The sequence below is a fragment of the Chaetodon trifascialis genome, chromosome 13 (assembly GCF_039877785.1).
Source record: "Chaetodon trifascialis isolate fChaTrf1 chromosome 13, fChaTrf1.hap1, whole genome shotgun sequence".
NCBI lineage: Eukaryota > Metazoa > Chordata > Actinopteri > Chaetodontiformes > Chaetodontidae > Chaetodon > Chaetodon trifascialis.
The window spans coordinates 4,037,123-4,061,780 of NC_092068.1; the positions used below are offsets into that span (position 1 = coordinate 4,037,123).

At 41.6% G+C, this 24,658-nt stretch overlaps 1 protein-coding gene across 6 annotated transcripts in view; it reads left to right on the top strand.

Annotated features, from left to right (window-relative positions):
• Positions 1 to 24,658, top strand: part of birc6 (baculoviral IAP repeat containing 6) — a 134,736-nt gene that overhangs the window by 100,291 nt on the left and 9,787 nt on the right. For all 6 annotated transcript variants that reach the window (XM_070976839.1, XM_070976841.1, XM_070976844.1 and 3 more), the window contains exons 65-71: positions 10,257 to 10,479; positions 13,005 to 13,150; positions 14,763 to 14,873; positions 16,135 to 16,352; positions 17,411 to 17,572; positions 20,176 to 20,253; positions 22,014 to 22,202. In XM_070976839.1, coding sequence (XP_070832940.1) covers positions 10,257 to 10,479; positions 13,005 to 13,150; positions 14,763 to 14,873; positions 16,135 to 16,352; positions 17,411 to 17,572; positions 20,176 to 20,253; positions 22,014 to 22,202 — 1,127 coding nt within the window. The remainder of the gene's footprint in view (positions 1 to 10,256; positions 10,480 to 13,004; positions 13,151 to 14,762; positions 14,874 to 16,134; positions 16,353 to 17,410; positions 17,573 to 20,175; positions 20,254 to 22,013; positions 22,203 to 24,658) is intronic.

A 24,658-nucleotide genomic window follows, 5' to 3' on the forward strand; every position in this document is an offset into this window, starting at 1 on the left:
TTGCAGATATATGCTGAATTACTGCAACGTTTTCACTGTTTTCACTGTGACAGAATGCTCTCAAGCATGTGCCATCAGTGACCAGCCAGTCAGCAAAGCGAAGCTAAGCTAAGCTAAACTAAATAGCTTGTACAGTTTTCAGGATTTTTACCAAAACATATGGTATTTTAACCTCCCAAAATCATTACTGGCCACCCCTTTATGGTTTCTTTTTTACTGTCAGAGTCATCACATTTGGAACAAGGTGAGTCCATTATGTCATCATTAAGTTTTTATCATCATTATTATTATTATTATTATTATTATTATTATTATTATTCCCTCTTCCTCTTTATATAACTATGTAGTTCTAATATAGGAAAAAAACATTAATTCATTGCAACAATCTAAAAGTTTTGAAATTATTTGTTTATACTCAAATGACAAGGTTGACGGATTAAATGGAAAGGTTTCTGATCTACACAACAACTCATAGTGCCGCTCAAATAAATGTTTTCTGCAGATAATTAAAAAGTTAAAGGACAGAAGACAGATTTTTGTAGGTCACAGTAACCAGTTTCACAGAGGACTTTACCAGATTTTTTTTTCTTTGAGCTCAAGTTTTCCTGCTTATTCTAACCCAGTTAAGATGTCCACACAGAGTATGTCAACCTAAAAAGTAAGTTACTTGAGTGGCTTGGTTTGTAAAGGGATTCTTTGTGCACAAAAGTGCAGCCACTCTTCCTTCTGTCTTTTGAAATGGCACAGACCTTCAGGCACTTTTTATCTGTTTGTTCCACATAGTCTTGCTTTGATGCACATTATCTACAGTGTCCACTGAGGCAGACTGTGTGTTGGCGGAGACATGTCACAGCCTTACTATTTCAGCTCCTCTCTCCTCTGTTCTGTTGCCCTAGAGGGGTCAGGAAGACCTGACACTGTCCAGCTATGAGCTTGAATCAGAATATTAGCCACCCACTCGGTGTGACCCTCATGCTCAATGCCTGTTTCCCCTTGGGAATTCAACAGACACCCATCCCTTGTGGTAGCAACCGGCCCACACACCCACTCTCCTGTTCACCCATGAGTTGAGGCTGAGTGGTAACTCATTGAATGTTTCCTAGCTTTCTTTTTATTGAGCATTACAGTAAATAGGTGGTTGTGTGGAGCACGTGGTTTTTATGAAGACCAATGACACGTCATTACCTGTTGTCTCAGTGGGTTTGTTATGGCGGCACTGGGCGGGATATGTCATGAACAGAGTGTGTAATGAATTTAGATTCTGTTGATACTTACCTGACAAACCTTCAGCCCTGATATTACCTTATAAAGGTGTCGCTAACATCACAGAATAGTTGCATATTTCCTCTCTAGAGCAACATTAGTATCCATTTGATCTCATGTTTCTGCCCCCCCAGTGAAACTGTGTCCAATATTTACTTTCCTTTTAGCTCTGAGGCCAGTTGCATTAAAATAGGCGTCTTTGACTCACATGTAACTTCAAGTCAGACTTGCTGGAGAAACAAATTTACCAGTTGCATGAAGCTCCTCTGTGTGTGACTGTTGTAAGACAGTATGCAGTATGCAGTTTTTGTCCTGGAATGGCTAAAGCATGACCTGTCTTGCTCTGCCTCTGATTGGCCTACTCTTTTATTCTTACCATAACCAGTCTCACTCCTTATGCCTAAACATAACCAACCCAATACAGGCAGAGAAGAGTCGGTAATGACGTCACCATCCTGGAGAAAAAAAATATGTGTCCAAGAGACACAGAAAAAAATGTTCAAAAGAAGAAATCCTAAAGCTGGCAGACAACACTGCAGAATTGATGAAGAGATACGATGGGCCTATGAGGAAGCTCTCTGCAAATTGCATGTCAACAAATGCCTCAGAATAAGAAGCCGGGTGGTGAGAGAGGGGAGGGGACTGGAGATGGGGAGAGGGTGTCATCTGCACCGGGCCCAAGCAGAGAGGTCTGCACTTCAGTGTCAGAGGAAACTATGCTAATTCTGTCCATGGTGGTAAACAAACAATACCAAAAGCTCCAACTTGAAGAAATTGAAGTCTCAGAGCTTCAGCAAGATAAATTGAAGGTGGAGATGCCATCTTCAGCACGGAGCAAGCAGCATGTCCCAAAGAAGATACACTCTCTCCAGTGTAAAAATTGCTCTTTTCTTGTCCTTTTTGGTGTGAACGCAAAGTACCTGTCTTTGTGTCCTCTAATGGATCTTCAAACAAATTAGTTTCATTGCAACAAAGTTCTCATCCTAGCTTTAGCCAGCTAGTCCCAACTTTGTCGGCTGTTTGGTGCTGGGTAGGTAGGATACTGTGGGTTAGTCAGAGCTTGCTTGCTTAAAACTAAATCCTGATGGATGCTGAATCTTTAATTCTGATAGTGATATCAATATTGTAAAGTTAAAAAAAAACTTGATTATTAAAAATGGACCCGATGTAAAACTCAGAGGAAGTTGCAGCTGCTGACACTCTCTATAGTCATCCCATTGATGGTGATGGGGGCATGTCCTACTTCCTGTCACTTCCTCAAGTCCACAATCAGCTGCTTAGTTTTGCTGATGTGAAGATGGATGTTGTTGTCCTGGCACCAAGATGTCAGGTGATCAGGCTTATGACAGTCATGTTGTCTGCAGACTTAATGATGGTGTTGGAGCTGTGGCACTTCCTGTTCATTCAGCAGTGCATGAACAGGAAGTGCCACAGGAACTTTACAGGAGAGGGCCCAACATGTATCCTGAAGAGGTGCTGGTGCTGAAGGTCAGGATGGAGGATGTGGTGGGGCCCATTTATGCAGCCTGGTTTCTGTCCTAGGAATGTCTGTACAGAATTCCATGGCAGTCCAGCAAATTTGAACCAAACTGACAAAAACTAAACTGAGACAACTCAGCATACCCAGTTTTACATTATTTTAACATAGCTGTAGCCTCGTTTGGCTCACAATAGCTTCAGTAGCATTTAGCAAATTTAAATTCAGAAGTTTCTTGTTCCCTTGAATGATTGCAGCAGTGTATACAGAAGCATTAAGATGCTTTATGTGCAAATTTTCATCAGTGATGAAGGATGGCCTCTCTTGTAAGATCACACACCCATGCACAATTGCAGCACCAGCCAATTAAGGGCAATTATCAAGTGTGAATTATCAAGCCTCTGCATCTCAGCAAGCCTCATTAGAAATGGGTCATGGTCCCAGGAGCTGAATTATGCGCTGCTCTGAAACGATTACTGTTGTTTGACTCAGAGAAAGAAACACTTTATCTGAGCAGAGGTATTTCACATTGTATTCATTCAGTTGAAGGAAATTTTGGCAGCAGGGATCCTTCCCCTGAACTGATGCACTGCTATCTAAAATTGATGTGCTGTGATTGTCTCTCTGATATGGATATGAATACTTAATGTTTTCGTGTTTCCAGACTCTTCAGCCCTGCTGTGGCACTATCTTCAGTAATTAACACCACATTTCTAAACAACTTCCCTTTTTCCACCCGTCTCTGTTCTCATTGTGGTTGCCCCTCCCCCATATTACACCCTCCATGAAATACCAAATGTCAATCTGTCAGCTGTAATTACAGGAATCTTCCCTTCTCCACAAGGGACTGTGGGTCAGAATAGGCACTAAATTGGATGAAAAGTAAGCCACGAGTCATAAATGAACAACAGGCTTTTGGAGATTAATTTGAATTTCTCTGTTTGGCATTTGATAATGGTGCATGTTGATTATCAGGCCTATTTCCAGGTTTGAACTGTGTGGCCACAGAGTATCCAAGATGAGATATTGTTGTCTTTGTACAGTGTGCAAGGAAGTCTTCAAGGAAAAAAGCTTCATGTGTCTTTACTTTAGGCAGTGCATAGTAGAGAGAGACATAAAATACATGTCGGAACAGCCATGGACTAAAATAAAAACCTTTGTTGTGGCTACATGATTTGCTTTTAATGTGACTGAGCCACAAGGAACGCCACAAGGAGCGCATCAATACCACCACTCAATATAATCACTTAGTATGATGATTACAGTGTTTCACATGCACAAAGTATCCAGCATTACCTTCTCTCTAATGAGACGTGTTTTAATGTCACTCACAGTAGAAGCTACTTGCCAGGCTATATTTAACGTAGAGCTTGACCAACACATTGACATGTATAAGCCTTGTCACTAATATATAGGTTTAGATCCAGGAGATCCAGAAGGATAATAGGCAAATCTTTGCAAATCATATGCATACTAATATGTGTAGAACGCTGAGCTGAATAAATGCATTCATTTGACTTTTTCCACTGACAGTACACCACAAAGTTGACGTGTTTAGTCAGTTACTTTATGGCATCAACTGATGTGCCAGTTTGGGCTCAAACCTCAGTGCTACACTGCTGTATTGCTCAGCTGAAACCTGCAGGCTGAGAGGCAAGGAAAGGACAGGCTAGGCTGGCTTGACATACTTGTGCGGCCCTGATTCCCCTGGATGTGTGTCGGTGGACGACAGGAGCAGTAATTCTACAACGTAACATTCCACTTTCCAGCCACCCAGATTTGGCTTCCTGGTTCCTGTTCCTGGTGGTGTGTGTACATTACAGTACATTTTCTCATTACTTGCTCCTGTTCTTTCCATTTGCTTCTTCTCTCTTGTTTTTAAGACTTGATCCAGGGAAAGACTCAAATCACTGTTTACTGTAGATAAGTGTTGTCCAGAAAACCTTGGTGGATGATGATTAACGGGCTAAACAGATGGCTCTGCCCATGACTCCCAGCAGCACCAACCGCTGACTGGACAGGAAGTGGAAGCTTAGGTTAACAGGTCAGAGAAGGCCCAGCAGTTACCCTTTGTGCATTCACATCAGAAAATATTGTGTCAAACTAGGATGTTTACCTCACAAATACATGATGATATTTGATGCAAGGATAATGATCGGTGTGCATTAGGCGTGACGATGTCTCTTTTTTGACTGAAGCTGTATTTGCAGTGTTAGAGGGTCCAACATTAAAATTATTTTTTTCTGAGAAATTCAATATGCATGTCCTTGATGTTTGTATTTACTTTGTTCTCTTTATTTGGTCAAAAATATAATTATTCAAAAACATACATTTGGGTTTTATTTTTCTGCAGGGTCAGCCTCCCTTGGTCACTTGGTACCCTTATGGGTAATGTAACTATATTGGTTATTTAATGATATATGCTATACCTGTACAGGCGAGCGCTGAAAACAGTTAGTCAGATCAAGAGCCTAACTGTCAATTTTGACCACACTTTTATTCTATTGTTTGAGCCAGCAGATGGCTGGCATCATGTCTTTTACTTTAATCTGTCTGTGACTTCAGTACTCTGTATGTTACTCAGTTTTTATGTGAATGTACAAAGATAAATTTGACATATATACGTCTTTATACATCTTTGTATCAGTGGTTATGTGTGTGTATTTTGGATGATTCACTCCTGATTTGAAATGCAGCTCCCTCACATACTCTTATGCTGAGGCAATTGACTCGACACTAGGTGAGGCTACAGGGCCAACAGGGACACATAAGAGTCGCACAGTACCGCCTTTATTTCAAGCAGCCCTTACATATGCCATGTTAACTCATGGCTGGTGCCCCTGTCCAGGCCGAGGGGCCACTGTTAACTATTAATCAGCCTGAGCATCCAACATGGCTACACGCACTACCCGTTTCTGTATGGCCCCCAGAAGACCCTAAATCACAGAGAGTGGAGGCTTGCTGTTCGTACCTCTGTAATGACTGCAGGTCAGCACTTACAAGATAGTCATAGCTGTGATGGATGCCCAGCCTCTTTGGGCTGCCACTTGTCCTGTGGCTGAGAGAACAGCTTCTCCTTTGTATCTTTACCCTTTGCACTGCATCACTGTTTGGTGATGGACTTTCTTGAATTTCATGGAAATTCACACACAGGAACCCTTGCCTTGACTAGTTGCAGTGATGATGGTGATGATGATGATGATGATGATGATGATGATGATGATGATGATGATGATGATGATGATGATGATGCACCAGGAGGTGACAGACTCAGCAAGGAAGTTCAAATGGATAGGCCTCGGACCAGTTGGCAATATGAAGGGGGATGGCCCCCCCCTTGTTAGCCACATGATCAAGGTGCATCCCCTTTGTTAACCTACCACCCCCCCCATATCCCCTACTATCAGAGAGAGTGAAGGGGTAATGGGGTTGTTTAGTTAAACATTTAGTCGGCCTACATCATTGGTCCTTTATCTGACTTAAGTTAGAGTCTGTGGCCCAGACCACGGCTCTGACACATCAGTAGCACAGCTGTTCTGTGCGTTGATAAATCCATGGTGCTGTCTGTGATGTGGAGTAGCAGATAGAGTTATGATTTCACCTTTGCTCTCAGCCCCACCCTTCTGTCGGTTTCCTTTTGGATCTGAAATATTCTGTCTATCTACTATTGATACCCAATTCTATACTATATTGTACTGTAGCCTATATGCTCTACAGAGTAGTGTCACCTTCATGATCAAAGTGGTGATTTTTTTTTTTTTTTTTTTTTTAAAGCCGATACCATGAGTAGTGAACCATTTTAAGGTTGAAGTTAACTGTAAAGTGATAATGTTGTACTGGGTGTTGTTTTGATGTTGTTTGCTACCTAATTTTGGATCCAAAGATTGAGAATTGAGATTCCAAATTACCTGTATGAGGCACACCCAGTCAGACAGAAGAGTGATTGAAGAGAACTCAGTGGTTCAAAACCAGAGTGACAAAAGAAATAGTTGAAATTGAAATTGAACTAAATACTGAACCAATGTGCATTTTGTTTAATTATTTATTTATGTACTTTTTGTAAATATAAAAATTTTGTAAAAATGTATTTAAGAATACAAGGTACCAGTATAGTTGTAATCTTCACTAACTAATTATTGATTTACTGTATTACTTTCACTACCAGTAGTGTGAGGAGCCATGTGCTATACTTTTAATAAATAGATCTTAATAACCCTGCCTTTGACTAGGTTATTACAAAACCTGCCCATCGTGCGCCACACCACCCACCACCACAAGTACATTCTCAGCCTGTGGGGAACACTGTTAAAATATAAAAAGGTTCTGTCCCTCATATGTTTTGCTGCAGCAGGTTGTCCAGTGTCTGAAAAAATGGGAAGAAATAGAAAAAAGGGAGAATAAAGGCTGTGTGATGGTCAGAAGACCTAAGTTCATTCTATTTTACATGGCACTCAGAGCGTCCTTTTCTGTTTAAAATCTATTTTAAAACAGGCCTGTATCTGTGTTTGCTGATGCGCTGTTCCTATTTTTTCATTCTTTTCGCTATCAGAAGGGTCTGCTTGTAGGGAAGAAACAAACTGAGACTCAGAGCAAGAGGAGGAATTCTGATGAGTTACACACAAATGCTCCAAGTAATTACATAGATGTATATAGAAGGGATTGGGATTCCATGCTAGGTGTCACCCAGAGACGCTGGTTATAGGTTTCGAGAGCAGATTAAAGCCCTGCGAGGTCAGTGTTGTGCAGATGCTGGGAGGACAGTAGGGAGCTGGGAATTTCAATATAAATGTAAAACAGTCTGGGAGCCACAAACAAGAGCTGTTCTATTTATTTTGAGGCTGACACTTCAAGGCAAACACATGGATGCACAAGTACCTCCACACACACCAGACTGCTCCTCAGAAAATGATATGGCTGACATGGTCAGCCTATTGATGCTTACTTCACTGTCTCAAGAGACCCTTGTATTTGATTGGCTTCTGCTCAAGTGCTGCTTGGTGTAACTGACAAAATGTCAGTTGGCTGAAAATTAACGCTGAGTCTTGGATAACCACACAGGTTTTCTCATTTGTTTTTGCATTGGCACCAGCCAACACTGATTTGTGAACCATTTCCTCCTTCTCATAGTATCTTGGTATCATTGGACTTTGCAAGGATTACTTCAAGGATGTGTGTTTAGTACGTATTCACACGCAGTTTTTTTTAGCTACACTGGTGGCAAGGGTGTAGAGATAGCAATGTCAGGACAGTCAGTCTCATCACTTTAGTCCAGACTGGAATTTCTTGAGCTATTGGATGAATTACAGTCCATGCTTCTGCAGTTATTTCTGGTCCCCAATAGGATGAATCGTATTGACTTTGACCTTCTTGACTTCTCATCTCAGTTTTTCACTTAACCACCTAAATATCTCAGTATGTACCACATCAATTTCCACAAATTTTGGCTCCAATGAAGATTAACAGCTTCACACTGACCCCAGACCACAATTTTTTATAGCCATGAAAATACATGTAATGAAGGTTCAGCGTAACTACACTCTGAGCAAAATTTGGTCCAGACACATACAGAGAGTAGTAATAACTTGAGTGATCCCTTGACTTTCATCTGGTGCTCTTATTTGATCAAATCTTCAGACATAGCTACATTTGTGTGGTAAACTTTCCCTGGTGAACATCAGCATGTTGGTATTGTCACTATGAGCATGTTAGCACTAAGTCAAATTTTCTATTGGTGTCCCTGTCCTTTGTTTTTATCTGTTAATGCACAGTGTAGATAACTATGGTGAATACTGACTGCCTTGTTCTCCCTTCGCATCCAAGCAACTGCTCTCCGCCCAGCACCAGGTGTTATGAGCAGCAAATGGAAATGTTTTTCTAATAATGATCTAACGACTACATCTACCTCCCCTGTTGCATTTTGCACCACAACCGCTGAAGTGATTACATAGATATTCCATTTTTCAAATGTTCCAACTGTGTAAAACTCAAACTGGAGTAATTGAAGTGTCAGAACACAATCACTGTGAGCACCCTCTTAGCTCAAACAGTCCCATCTGTGTGGTCATTTCTGCAGGGTCTGCTGGTGTTGGCAGTGATTGCTGGTTGGAGCTGTAGAGGTTGAAGTCTGTTTACCTCCATTTAGACCGTGAGAAACATAAAACTGCAAAGACAAACCATCAGTAGCCCATTACAACTTGAGTTCAGGTCCTCTGAAACGTGTCAGCAAAGACGGACATTGAATGACATGATCGTGCCACTTAACACTTTGTTTGTAGTCAGTGGTCAGCTTTAGTCAGCTTTACCTCAGCACCACATCTATGGAGCAGAATTTCAGAGTTGTGTACAAAATCAATAACCAAGATGTGAGTTTTACACTCTCAAGTATGTTAGTCATTGAAAAGAATAGAAAAACTAGAAATTGTTGAAGAGAATGTTCTTGTATTATTCCTTTGATCAAGATGTTTAGCATATGTCTCCCGCTCACTCTGGCTGCATGGCCATCCACGTCCTGTTACTTCAGACGTTAGTTGTGGGGAGAAGTCAGGAGTAGCTGTCAGCTTTGGTTTGTGAATTTAGAAAAGACTGGGATAGACCATTGAGTGTCACAGTGTCTGCTGCCGTCCATACAGTCCCTTCTTTATCTCCTCGTCTCCTGATCTCCTTGGCAATCTTTGCATTCATTTATTCATATTTCCTTGTTAAGTTTGCCTCTTTCTGCAAAAACAATATCCCCAACTCCTGTTTTGTCTGATCAGTTTATTAGGAAAAATGATCCAGTGAAGGTGTAAATATAAGAGTACATTTATTCATGGCTTCCACATTGCTGATTACTCCCTGACCACCTCAGGGTTGCACCTTTGTCTTTTTATCCATTGCTGGAAATCTGGTCATGTTCAGTATCCGCTTTCACAATGTTGCAGCCTTAAAGTACTGTGATGTTTTAATGACACTGTCAGCTCTCTCCACAGTCAGTGTCATTTCAAAAATCTAGATTTTTTCTTCTCTCTTGTTTCTCTGATCTCTGAGCAGAGCTATACAATATAAGATAAATGCTTCTGCAATTTTTTCCTCATGCGATGGAAATGGAATGTTTTTGTAATACGACATAAAGGGTGGGTTTTAGTTGTGCTGCTGCTGTTGCAGCAGTAGAATACAGCAGTCTCATTCAACCCTGGATGAGAGATGTTGGATTGAGATCTTATTGTGATGGTTTCTCATTTAATTTCCAGTTCCAATTCCCTGGAACACCTAGCCATAAAAACCACTGTGCAGAGGCATCTGATTGAGCCAGTGTTGGATCATTCTAGTCATTCTATGAGTTACTCTGTGACTGAAAGGTTGATGTTCTGCGATATAGGCTGTTGTAACAGGAATGGATCTTGTTTTTATCAGTGTATGCTTATCAGTATTAACAGAGTGAAATCAGGTTCTCTACAAAAAAAAAAAAATAGACAACCTGTTTCTCTTTTGTTCCTCTGTCCTTTGAGCTTCACTTTGTATCCTCGTCTCCCTGCAGTTCTGGATATGGCGCGCCATGTGCCCCTGTATCGGGCCCTGCTGGAGCTGCTGAGGGCCATTTCCAGCTGCACAGCCCTGGTTCCTTTGCTGCTTCCTCTTTCTGGAGACCCGGGGCAGGATGAGGAGGAAGAGGATGACGAACACTCTGAGGGACAGACCTCTGTTGGGATGCTGCTGGCCAAGATGAAGACATGTGTGGACACATACACCAATCGCCTCAGGTGAGATGGTGAAAATCTGTGTATAACTTAATGATGATTCATGGAATAATTTTAATTTGTTTTCAATTCTTAAATAAAGAACCCAAATGTTTCACAGTTCTTAAAGGTGTATGGTTACATACACCTGTAAATATCTTCACTTCTGCTGTAAAACATACTTCATACATACGACCTAATGTCTAATTCAATACTTTGACCCAACCGTGACCTTGCCACTTCACAGAAACACATTCCAGTATTATTTACACCCCTCCTCTCTGCAATCCTGCTGAACTGGGAATCTTTACATCTCTAGCCCTGTTCAATCTTAGCATTAAAATGCAACCGGAGTGAAGTGAATGTACCCCAAGAGGCGCTGAGGACACATTAAGATTCAGTCATGAAGCTCCTTTTGGAGGTTGTCAGGGACACATGTTCAGAAATGTGTTGTGGGTTTAGCCTCACTGTGTGTGCGTGCGTGTGTGTGCGTGTGTGTGTGTGTGTGTGTGTGTGTCTGTCTGTCTTATTTTGTTTCTTTGTTTGTTTTCTTAGAAAATGCCTGTCCAGAATGTTGAAGTAGTTGTCCTGTGACAGCACAGATAATTTAATGTACCTCGGGTAGAAAACCTTAGAATTCCTCATGTCAGTGGAACAACAGTGGATTACTGAAGCTGCCACACATGGTCCAGGCAACATGTTAGATCAAGGTGCTTTATCATACTGACACAGGACAAATCTAAAAATCCAATAATGTAATTAAGTTGTCCTGCTCATTGATTTGCATAAGTCCCCACACTTGTCAGGTATTTAATGACGAACCACCACAGTATGAACAGTATGGAGAAATCTCTGGCTGGATAAATTGATATTGTATCTCAGTATATATTGTCATTTCTTCCACTTCAGAATTATTTGTTGAATTTATTGGTAACTTTAAATAGAACTATATCTTTTAAATTACAATTGTGCACAAGATTTCCCATCCCCCTGCTATATCATGTTGGTGCGATGCAGAACATTATGGACATATATTTCTACTCCTACAGGATGCAGCTGTTCAGGACACACACAGCCTAAGTCGACCTGAATTAAAATCAGTGAAGACAGTTCTAGTTAGATGGCGTCTCATAAAGAAGATTTCAACAGGATTTGGACTGTCTGTCTTCATCCCCACAGACTGCTGCCTGCTGTTTATTGAGCAAACAAACTGAATTGGAACAGGTTTCACCGTAAACTGATTGCTTTAAAAATGCCCCGGTCAACCCTGATCCTATTGCACAGTAGCTCAGGACAACACTAGTTAGTACATCTTCTAACTCAATATTTCTGTTAATGCACGGCCTTTATTTTCAGGAAGACAAGGGGAGTCTGCGGTTGTGTTTTGATGACAGGGCTTGGACAGGGCTTACATGTACCACTTCCCAGGTTTATAGCACACACACTCACGGGAACACTGAGGCTTAGAAAACCTTGAGCACACACACTTGTACTTGAATTCACACCCACATGCAGACATTCAGTGAAAAAAGAGCCTGAGGACAAATGGCCAGTCAGGGAGACTGATCATTTGGGATCGTCTCAGCCAGTTTAGTCCGAGGCTTTCTGCTGTACTTCAGTCCAACAAACAGTCAGGACATATTGGGTGCCAGGAGGGTGGGGACCATGTGAGGGACAGTCACTTAGTGTGTTTATATCCGCCTGTTTACGCACGTTACAAAACTTACTGGCAATGCCAGAAAGCTGAAAAAAGTTGAAATCTTAAAGTTTTAATTCTGGGCTGTGGTGCCAAAGCTGGTGTACCCACAAAAAAAAAAGAAAAAAAGGATATATAAAATACAACAAAAATACAGAGTCGTGTTAAGTGTTCACTTTTCCAAATGTTCAATAGATTCAGATTAAACTGCCATGGCTCCCCCTTGAAAGTTCCCTTTTACTACTCTGTTTTGAGATTCTCTGCCTCACATTGAGATCAGATACGCGATCCCAGCGGGATAAAGGCCTGAGCCAACAGATACTGGGTGTGGAATGAAAACAAATCTTGTTAATGGCCCATTTTATTTTGTGTAGTGTGTCATAGTGGAAGACAACCAGCCCAAAGAATCTGATGTCATAAACATGTCAGAACTTCTTGCCTTCTCCTGCCTCGCTGACGGCTTCTACAGTGAGCTCCATGATTCTGACCCACAGGAGCAAGAACACGGCAAACACAACTGTGAATGTGGCAAAGTCAGAATGAGTTTTCATTTCAGCGAGCTTGTAACCACTTTTACTCTCACCCTGGAATCAGAAGCAGCATATCAATGTTTATGTTTTTAAGTTACTACTACAACTTAGAGTAAGGTCACTGCACATGTTCAGAATGTTCTTCTCTGGTATTTGATCATCTTTTAGAAATGGAGGGTGGAAATATCTGTTTACACGTACACAAGACTTTGAAGGGAAAATGGTTAGCTTTACTTTTACCTGGATCTCTGAAATCCAAGTTACCATACTGCACCCAGTATTCCACTGTGGCTGAATGAACTGCATATTTCTGTGTGTTTCAGGTCAAAGAAAGATAAGAGTAAAGGTGTGATGAAGACAGATAGCTCAGATCCAGAGCCTGAGGGTTTGACTCTGCTGGTGCCTGACATCCAGCGGACAGCTGAGATAGTCTATGCTGCTACCACCAGCCTGCGGCAGGCCAACCAGGGTATGTATACAGCATGTGGTTTTATTGCCAAACACTGTAGCAGCGGATTAAGTCACACCCTGAAGACTGTTGGGTAACAGCAGTATATATTTCCATCAATACATTTGAACTCGTGCCCAACACAAAACCAGTTTCAAGAGAAAGAGTTTTGAGTTTGTGTCTGCACTCCTTCCCTGACTCTCCATTTTTCTCTCACACCCTCATCCTGTTGTCTGTGTCCTGCCCTCTTGGTGCAAGGACAAGAAAATGGGTCTCTAAGTTGAGCTGACCAAAAGGTCTGAATTCCCTCAGCTGTGATTGACTACAGCCCGACAAGTTAATCTTAATCAAGGACGCTTTTGCCTTGTTTTTCAAAGTTGAACTTGACCAAACAGTCTGAAGCTACAGGTCAAGCTGACCCAAGGTACTGGCTAAAATATCTTCTAATGAGGCATTTGTGGCTCTTGAAGTCCTTAAGGACTGTGTGAAATTAACCCACAATGCTTGGCACCTTTTCTGAGGCTCTGAAACTGCTCCTGAGGCCGGTGGAGAAGATGCACAGGACAGCCTGCTCATGCTGTGTCACTAATTCAGACTCTGTATTGTAAAGGACAAAGTACACGTCTTCATTTGTTTTGTACATGGGAAAAAAAGAAAGAGATTCTTCTAGCCAGCCTTTAGTCACCTTAAGAAAGCAGCACATCAGTAAAATGTCCGCCGCCTGATGAAACATTACACCTCCCCCATTACCTCGTTGATGCATAGTACACAGTATTAATTATCCCCCACTCTCTGTCTAGAGAATTTTAATGCTCGGTCCACATAAACAGCCGTCTAACTGATCACTTGTGTGGGGGGGTGCCATTAGATATAGTGAAAGTGTGCATGTGAGGAAGAGGTACAGATAGAGATCAATGTCGTGTCACTCCACATAAAGAAATCCATGATAAATGCCTCTGGAATCACACATCATACACAGTTGTACACGGTGTCTTGACAGATGTATACTCATTTAATTAGTATAGAGGCTTTAAGAAATATCTCTGAGAGAAGCTACAGTCAGACAGGAGCAGGCTGGTATTGACCGAGGAGAGGAAGTATTCCTCTGAAGCATCGATGAATACCTGTGCTAACTGAACAGGCCAAACAAGTGATGACATCAACGGAGGAGGAGGCGTATAGCAGCAGCCTGTATCATGTGGCACAGACTCTTAGTAGATTCAGATTAAGTTCTCAAAATACAGAACACAAATATTGTCCAACCTTGTTGTGTGAAAGTACCTTTATTTATTTTCTTGTAGCTCTGGCCATTTTTTATGTAGGCTATGATAACACTATTCACCAGAATAGTTGCTGATGTGTGCACACGCCTAAATCACTACGACAAAGTGTGCAGAAACACTAGCAGCCAGATGAGTTGTGTAAAGCGAGTAGCTGCGTGGAGGTCGATACAAGCAGCTTTTCTGTAACCTGTATCTGCATGTTTGACAAAGATCGCAGGCGGCTGCTCGCTAAGGTGACCTCAGCTGATGCTTCTCTGCCACGGTTACTCTCTGAACGCCTCCACCCTGCTCTTTTTTCACTTGTTGTCATGCTTTTTGCCCCCACCCCAAACCCCCCACCTCCTTACCAGAGAGGAAGCTGGTGGAGTCTTCAAGGAAGGTGTCGAGTCGGCCCAAGCCCCTCTCCATTCTACGCTCTCTAGAGGAAAAATATGTTGCTGCCATGAAGAAGCTGCAGTTCGGTGAGTTTAAGTGTGTTCTTTGTGTGTAGATACACATTTATGCGTGTGTTTGTTTTCATTTCTTTACGCAATACACTGAGGGGCTGTAAATGCTTTGGAGTGTCAATACGTGTTGGTTTTAGTTGCACATTATGTCAACACATCTACGCCTTAATCCACCACTCTTCTTCTTCCTCCTTTCCACAAATACACACGCTCTTCAGTCTGTCTGGTTTGATCTATAATCTTCATGCAAGAACTCTGAAAGGGAAGAAGACTCAGGCTTCATTCCCGTCCTTCTCATCCCTGCTGTCTTGTCCATCACTCTCCGTTCAGCCATGTCATGAATGATTACACCAGATTTGCTGTGTTGCAATTGATTTTGTAGGCAGCTTGATGTCTGAAGTAATTGCAAGTGTCTTGACTGTAAACAGTGTTAGTTCAGTGTGCAGACAGAATGGAAACAGAACACCCAAGACAGCGTCAGGGCTAGACTCTAACTCACTGTAACAAGACTTTTTATTGTATCATCGCATTTACAGTACAGGGAGAGTCGATGGTTGGACATGTTGGTTGCTCACTTTTTGACTGAATTTGCATTCACGGTTTGACTGGCCTCAAGTAATGCCAGTGAAATCACGCTACAAATGTGATTTTGCTTTTCTTGATTAAAGCTTGAAGCTTTATTCAAGAAAATTAGCAAAAGAAAATGTGATTGAATCCTTGTTTCCAACGCCTACCTTTAGGCAATTATATTCTTAGTCAGTTGTGTCTTTGAGATAAGCGGCACGTGGTACCAATTCAGCCAGAAAACCATTAAACCATTTAGAAGAATGGAAATATGACATTTCTGTTTAGTTCGTGTATTAATGTGAGGAAGGATCAGGTCTCTGTGGAGCAATGAGACATTTAATCTGCACAGCTCCGTCTTCTTCTCTCACCTGTTGTCTCAGCTAGTTGCTAAGTCCCAGTCCACATGTACATGAGCCTTTTGGGACACGTTATAGCTTGATTCCTAGATACTACTGCAAATCAAATCAAATTTTAATTATAAACTGGGAGGAGTTTCCTTTAAAAAATGAAATTATATTTACTGGACCACATGAAGACCCAGTCACCATTTGAGTCCTTGATTGACTTCTTTCTTGCATTATTACCTTAATTGAATTGCAGTTGCATTTAAACATGGCCAATTTGGGAAGTGAATTCTTTGAAGGTGTTATTTTGAGTGCTGTACCGGACAGTGACACAACTTCCTCACTCTGGTCTTTTCTCTTTCCAGACACCTTTGAAATGGTCTCAGAGGATGAGGATGGGAAGGTCATGTTCAAGGTCAACTACCACTACATGTCTCAGGTGAAGAACGCCAGTGATACGAACAGTGCAGCCCGATCCCGCCGCCTCGCCCAGGAGGCTGTCACCCTGTCCACCTCTTTGCCCCTGTCGTCCTCTTCCAGTGTCTTTGTCCGCTGTGATGAGGAGAGACTGGACATCATGAAGGTGAAGTACTGCCTCAGTTTGGTATGAGCTGTGTCAGGCCCAGCACCACAGTACAGACTTTTCAGATGGTGTCAAACCATACAGCTCAAGGATTATTCATTGTTTGGATGACCGTTGTACTGTCATGATGTCATGAAAGTGTCATAGTGCTGTTTGGTTTATGTGGGGTTGCACCCTGTGATTAATAGAAACCACTAGTTTGAGAATTGAGTAAGACTGATGGAACACTTGTGTCTTCCATAAGGATGTTGTGAACTGTGTTACTGCGTCTGGTGATTCTATCGTACGACTTGTCATCCATAGCTCTTACTCATTCCCCTAGTGACATTTGATATATGGCTCTCACCCCACAACTTGATTAATGGTCTTCTTCTTTGCTAAATGTCAAAATCCTCATCAGTTTAGCTCACTTTTGGCAAAAGAAAGGCAGCGGCATACCAACAACAAAGTCAGAATCAAATGGAAATACATGAGCACAGCAATGCATAGCAGTGTAATAACAGCATTTTTATGAGTGTTATTTCTGTAGCTAATGTTGGGTGCTCAGGGAATGGAAGTCACTGCAACGTAGGAAAAAAAGGCGATTTCACCAAACTAAATAAACAAAATGTTCTTCACCACTCTTCAGTCTTAAATCCTTGAAATTTACCCTGCAGTTATGGATTTGGGTTAAAGTTGGTATTGCCTGCTGTTAGAGATGTAGTATGTAGTAGGTGAGGAAGGTTATTTAACATTATTTTAGATAGTTTACATATATATTCAGGTCCTTGGAAAAGTTTTTAGGTGCTTGTGTTTGTTTGATTAATGAGCTAATCTCCTTTAGTGAGGAAATAAATTGTTTTTTGCTACAAATGCCATGAGAACTGCAGATAGAACTGGGCTCTTTCTCTTGGCTAATATCACCCGTTTGATATTTTGCAGTTTGTCCTTTGTTTAATCCATTTCACTGTTATCACTGCACCCGCCTTTCTTTAATTAACTCTCTTTCAGTGTGTGATTACCAACTACCCTTTCTCTGGCTGTTTGTGTTAAAGCCTTTCCCTTCTTGGTGTTTTCAGGTTCTCATCACAGGCCCTGCCGACACACCGTATGCCAACGGCTGCTTTGAGTTTGACGTGTATTTCCCCCAAGACTATCCCAACTCACCTCCTCTGGTCAACCTGGAGACCACCGGTGGGCACAGTGTACGCTTTAACCCCAACCTCTACAATGATGGCAAAGTGAGTTGAAAATGCTCAAAGACTGACAGTATTGTTTGTTTTACCCTTTGAACCGAATGGATGCAACTTGAGTCAGAAATCACACCCTGCTTTCAATAACTTGGTGTGAGTTTGTGGTTCTGTGGAAAAGGGCTGCCGTTTTTGACCATTTCTTCATCCACAGGAGAATACATACAGAGCGTGCATGTGCACACATCAGCACCACATACTCTTTTTAGTCATAGCAGTATCTCTGTCTAATATTTAGACGTTTGAAAATGAGTTTATGCTACCATATTTCAGTTCAAAACTCCACTGACAAATCATTTTCAGTCTACACCTAATACAGCATTGCACCGCTGTCATTAAAATTTAATGTTATGAAATGTGAAATGAGCATCTAAACTGGACTTTTGCATTTGAATGAGTCCTGAACTCACATCTAATGAAAATTAAATGGAAATAGACTTTATTATGGCTGATTTCATAATGTTAGGATTCTTCCAGGCTTTTTTTATTTCTTTCTGAAGTCTGTCATCAATCCAAACCATAGGGTGGGAGATGTCAGTGGTTGAAACACACGAATCAGAGACACGATTGCAGTGCTCTGGTTTCTAGCTAAGGTCGCCCTGCCTGTATGAGTAAACTGTTTTAAGTTTTAATGTTGTCATACGTCATGCAAAATGGAATCCAATTTGATTAAGTGATTTCATTCCATTACAACATTACTTTTCTTATTTTTAAGTACTAAAACACAGAATGTCTCATCAACATAGTTCATATATTCCAGGATAAAGACCCTCCCCTCTTTCAGTTTTATACAGTGTTAAAAAGTTGTAGTTTCAATTCAGTTGATCAGTTTTAAATTGCATGATAAAAACTGTCTTGGAACATGATGGCATTTCTGAGTCACCCAAGATGTTCTCATTATAACATGAGTGAAAATAGCTGAAGGATGTTTGACTTGCAGTCCAACTCAAACATCTCCGCTGGCCGTATAATGGTGAGGATAAGGAAATCATGCCTGGTTGTCCGTCAAGAACCCATTATGGTCTTGAAGTGTCAAATTAACCCAGTGTACCTGAAGACCTTTTATTTAGATTTGACATCTGGAAGTGGGCTTCCCCCAAGGCTTCCTCCATGGTGGAATATGTATAGCTCTCCCACTGTGGACCTGGCTGCTTTGCATTTAGGAGCTGGGGTCAAGGTGCAGCTCAGCCCATCTGCTGGCTCTTGTTAGGCAGCTGCTGACATTTCACATGTATTTCCATTCTGAGACAGCTGCTGTAAGAAATAGCTGGGGCTTCCCACATCAGTGGTATAGCAAAGCGGAGACAAGCTGCCATTCATCACACTGATGAGGCATGGATGGATGGTTAAATGGAGGAAAGAGAGAGAAGATGCATCATCGGAAGCTTGTTGCCAAGGGGTGTTGAAATTGAACTGGAGGTCTTGCCTTGCTCAGCTGTGTGGCCAATGGCCGTGCATCAGTACAGGGATTTGAAGCAGCTGCAAAGTTTTAAACTGGCCAATCAATATTTGGAACAGTTCTCATGAGCAAACACTAGAGCTTTTTTTTTTCTCAAGTTAAAAAGGAAGAATGATTTGCTTCATTTCATGGATCCATTCCCCAAGCCTCATTTTTTAGATATTCATTGTTGAACTATTGAAAAGAAAGAAAGAAAGAAAGAAATACCAGGTTATGCATGAAAATGTTTTAAATCGTTGAGTTGCAGCCTTTTTAAATTAAGTGACTTCTGACTAGATAATCAAGTTGCTGGTGAATACAAGGATGCACAGTGTGGTGTACCCCCATTCAAGACTGGCATAGACATTAAAGGAATAATTTAATATTTGGGAAATTTGCTTTCTCTTCTGCAGTCAGAGGAGAAGATTGATACCTCTCATGTTTGTGCTTATGGCGTACGGAGCTGGAGCCATGAGGCCGTTATTGTAGCTTAGCATTAATATCAACCATAAAAACTACACATACCATCCCCTCACTTCATGAACACACTGCATGTTGTTTGGTTAACTTACACTCAAACAAATGGCAAGAGCATCTCTTGTGCTGTAAGTATTTCTTTGAGTCACTGTGAGGTTGCCAGGTGACCAACAAAGACAATCCATAGACGTACTGTCTGGATGGGTGAATTCATCAATTATACTTCCCTGCAATTGTCACTTGTACATTTCTTGTTTTGTTTGTGTGTACAGGTTAAAGGTGATGGTATAGATATAATGCTGTAAAGGTGTTTGTAGGCTGTGGTGCTGTTGAACAGAGAAGTGTTTGTTAATCTGTATAAATGGAGCAGACAAAATGACCACCTGTCAGTATGATGCTAACAATTCAACACAATTCAACCACAGACTACATCCTCCACAGTTATACAGTTCAGTCAACACCTCTCTGAAACCATTTTTATGGATTTGGGAAAGCTGATGATATATACCACTTCTGTAGACAAAGTAACCAAAGGTGTTTCACCCTGACTGTCTTAGACCTGGGTCTAGCTCCAGAGTGATGGCTGTGAGGCTTCATCTTGGCTATGCATGGGCCGTATCTCATTTTGCTGAGACTGACTGCTTCCTTTTTTTTCTGTCTGTGTGTGTGTTTTAATCAGGTATGTTTAAGTATCCTCAACACATGGCATGGGAGACCAGAGGAGAAATGGAACCCACAGACCTCAAGCTTTTTACAGGTGAGGTGAAGATCCATCATGACAGTCACCTGCCTGGATGGATCAGCAGGGCTGTTATCTGAGTCTCTGTGTCAGTCCACCACCTGGGGCTCTGTATTAATGGACTTGGTGTTTTGACAGCTGACATGAAGGATCCTTTTTAAAGTCAAGTTATTGCCTTGGTGACAGTGTGTGGGTGTTGATCAAAGCAAACACAAAACAGTATCATTGGAAGCTCCAGGTTATGCCTGCTTACACTCATAACTCATCTCGAAGTCGCCTTTAAATCAGTCGTCTTCATTTGTATGTTCCGCCCAGATGGCATCTGTTTTTAGCCTTGATTTAATGGACTGTTTTCACTTTTTATGCTAAAAATGTTTGTACTCTTGTCTCTAATAACACTTCTGTCATCTTAATGTAATTTATGCTCCTTTTAACTCCTTTTCTTTGAATTGTTCATTTTAAAGACAAGCCTGACTCGCTGAGCATTTTGTGTCCCAAAGGTTCTGAAAAAGCCAGTGTTTATCATTGTGCATTGTTGTCAGGTACTCTGCTTAGAATAGTCTTTATGGATATTTGGGGTTTGACATCAGAAGCAAATTTATCTGCCTGTTCCACGGGCTGCATTTCTGCCATGTATAAGCTGAGTTATAGCTCCAGTTTTCAATAAGAATTTTATTTTTCAGATGTTATTCATGGTGAAGGGAATATGTTCGCTCACCACGCTTTTTGTTAAGAGAGTAGTTTATCAGTGCTTTCATCATCTAAAGCCTTGAGGGTTTGAGCTTACAGTGTGTGCTTATAGTGTAGATAATGTATTGCATTAACTGACTGCCAGGTATCAAACATGATGCACGGGCTTATGGATAAACACAGCATGTTGACACACCCACACCATTATTTTCTTGTTTGCCATAAACACAATTGCATTCATTTTTCATATATATTGATCCAACAACAGGAGAGCCAGAGCCTTACAAATATATTCCTCCTCTTTTTTTTCTTTTTTTTCTTTTTTTTATAATTCCCTCATTTGCAGGGTTGGAGAGTGCATAGAGATCTCTCCATTGATTATCATTCCAGTTAGTGTGCTGCAGATCAATAATGGAAAATAAGGGGGTCGGTGAATAGGAGATAGGGGAGTGGGCTGGGATCAAGCAGTCATCAAACAGGTTGGATATCGGCTTTGAAACCTGGCAACCCAGTATAAGACAGACAGATTGCCCCAGTTGAAGGTCATTGGTATCCACTTGATGGAGCATTTTCAAGTGCACATCATCCAGCTCCATTGTGGCTTGGGCCAGCAGGCAGGCCTCCAAGCCGAAGATCGTCATTGTTGGTAATGTTGTGGCTTGGAATGGACAGAGTGATGCGGGAGGATGTCCTTAGTCTCCTTGAGACAGGCCGCGGCATTAATTGAGCTGTTAATAAAGATATATTGAAGGATATATTTTTATGGGGCCAAGATATTCCTTGCTTTTTTCAGACTCCCTTCCACCACTGCCAAGATCATTTAAGAGTCTGTGGATGCTGAGGACACTCAGGGGATGTTGGGGTAATTTACCAATAGATCAGGATTATTCCTGAGGAGATGGACACATTGATCGTATTAGAATGTGGTTTTCATCCCAGCTTTTCTGGAAAATAGACCGTTTTTATCATTTTAGTATTTAGACTTCACAAAGAAATCTTGTGTTTGCATCACAGAGAGAATCCTGAATATTTCCATCACATGATTCCATTTCTGTCTGCCTCTGTTTTAATTCGTCAACCTGCTGCAGGTGCTAGTGTCGGTGCAGTCCCTCATTCTGGTGGCTGAGCCCTACTTCAATGAACCAGGGTATGAACGCTCCCGTGGGACCCCCAGCGGAACCCAGAGCTCACGGGAATATGATGGCAACATCCGCCAGGCCTCTGTCAAATGGGCCATGCTGGAGCAGATGCGCAACCCCTCACCTTGCTTCAAAGAGGTAGGAATCACTGTATCGCAACAAGGTGTATGGACAGACACACAGACTGGAGTTAAAGTTACTCACTTTATCTCCTATTTATTATAGATCATACAGTGTTTTTTTGCTTGTTTTTTGAAGTCCACCTGTGCTGTGGGGTTTTGGGACAACCGTACATTATTACTGCAATATACAACTAGTGGTGCTACATTAGCCTTGTCCCTGGAGTCTGTCAGGAGGAGGAATAGTCCGGTTGATGTGCGTATATTTCCCAGTCGGTTGCCAGGTGGGGTTGTGGGGAAAGCACCTGGATTTAGACAGAGGTGTTTTGTTCACAGAGATGAGAAGAAAAACTCTGATTGATCTGATCACCTTGACAGGATTACATGAGTGAAACATAAAAAACCTGAAAATACTGTGATGCAATGCAGAGGTGTCTGAATGGACAGCTTGGGTTTGGGTTCACTGCTCTGTTGAGTCATTAAAAACATCAGTGTGACCAGTATTGCAGTTTATTACTTTCTGCAAATGAATCTCCAGGCATATATTAGTGGTCTACATTATGGTGATTTATGTATTGATAACAACTGTACAGTTGCCCTCCACTGGTAATGATGATAAACTGTAGGTGTAATGATACTGTTGACAGTTCTGCACTTAAACTGGATGAGCTAATTGCTGGCCAAGCTTTTCCACAGGCCTGAATCCAGAAGGTCCTGATTCATCCAGTTCCCTGTTTGATGGCTTCAGTAAAGTAGAGCTTCTTTGCTGTTCAGTTTGTCTTTTTGAACAATGTGACCACACAGTCCGTTCTCTGTCTGTTCAGTCATTACAATGATACAAATTGGTCTTTCTTACAAAAACGTAGATAGATAGATGCGAGAACAGGCAGGCGTACTGGACACATACCAAGTGAAAATCTTACTGGGCCCAGTTTTTCTGAATTAGTGATTTTAATGTTCATTCCATTTGCTATGATAATAATAATAAAAATAATAACTTTCTCTGAAACCTCTCGTATGTCTTTAGTGTATCCACAGTCAACTTAGAAAGAGCTGAAACTTGATTGAGTTTTGTGGTCTGCTGCAGTGAGCAGCTGTTTGACTTTAGAAATGTGTAATGATAACTGCAGAGCCATAGAGTCACTTTGACAAAAAGAAAGGTAGACGAATAGAACAGAATGTGCTAATCCATCTTGATTTTTTGTAAATATATGCTCATTCTGAATTTGATACCATCAAACATCCCAGCTGTTTTGGAGTCCAGGTTGTATTTCTGAGAGATATCAAGTTGAAATATTGTAAGTGTATCTGGCCATTGCAGAGCAGGCGATGCTGGGATTAAAGAAGAACAAAAAACTGGGTCCATGACATCAGCAGCCAGTCTGTGAAATGGACCGTTGGACCGAGAGATATTGAGGGGACATAGTAGGACTTGGCAATGCCACCTGGCTGAGCAGTCTCACACATCGCACACAGAAATTCAATTAAGCCTGGTGAGATACTCCCATGTGCTTTACTCACCACTGGCCTTTTAGCGCCTTTAAGGCCTCAGCTGAGACAAACATTGACACAGAGAAAAACAAGCAGCCATGAAAACAAAGGATATAGCAGCTGTTGCCTTCTTGTTGCTGTCTCCTCACACATGTGTAGTTCTACTGTTTAATACAGTCCAGGGTTATCCTTTTAAGAAATGAGTCATCTAATGTGAGGAGTGTCTGGAACTTCAAATTGTCCCTGTCACAGTACTTCATGGTTTCACGTTTCTTTGTGCGTAAGAATTGCTCATTAGCTGAGAGATTGATGACACTGCTGTCTTAAGAGGGCTGAACAACAGGCACATTTACACATCTCTCATGATGCTGACGTGCTGAGTGATGTACAGAGTGAAGTGCATGTTTGCAGCAACTTTGTGACTGCAGGCATCAATTCTGAAGCATTCGCTTTGATTGTAATTCTGCTAGCAGAATTACAATCAAAGACACTGGTCATGAAAATTTTGAGAATCATGGCACATATTTCAACAGCTGTATTTGACACTGGAATGACAGGTGCTTTGATAAATTCTCTAGGGAAGGCCAGGGAATGTGGGCAAACTGGACAATCAAACCGAATCGCCCTTTCATTTCACCTCGTCAGTTCAGTCTGACACCGTGTTCGTGTTAGCTGGCTTCTGTTTGGGAGGGGATGTTACTTTGTTTTGTGCTGCCATAACAGAATTATATCTGTCTTGCTGACGTCATCTTCAGTCAATGCAGACGCTGTGGAGGCTGTCTCTTGGAGCATACAGTCAGACAGTGGACTGTTCCTGAACAGCATTCATGGCTTGTTGAGCATGAAGCATTTTGGCTTCCATCTGCTCTCCTTGGTGCTGAAGGTGCAGCAGTGTCTGCTGACGTGGTGGCTTCTGCAGCTCGGCTGGATGCGTCTCGAGACTGACGCTGTCAAGTCACTCGCTTGCTTAAGCACATCCTGTCA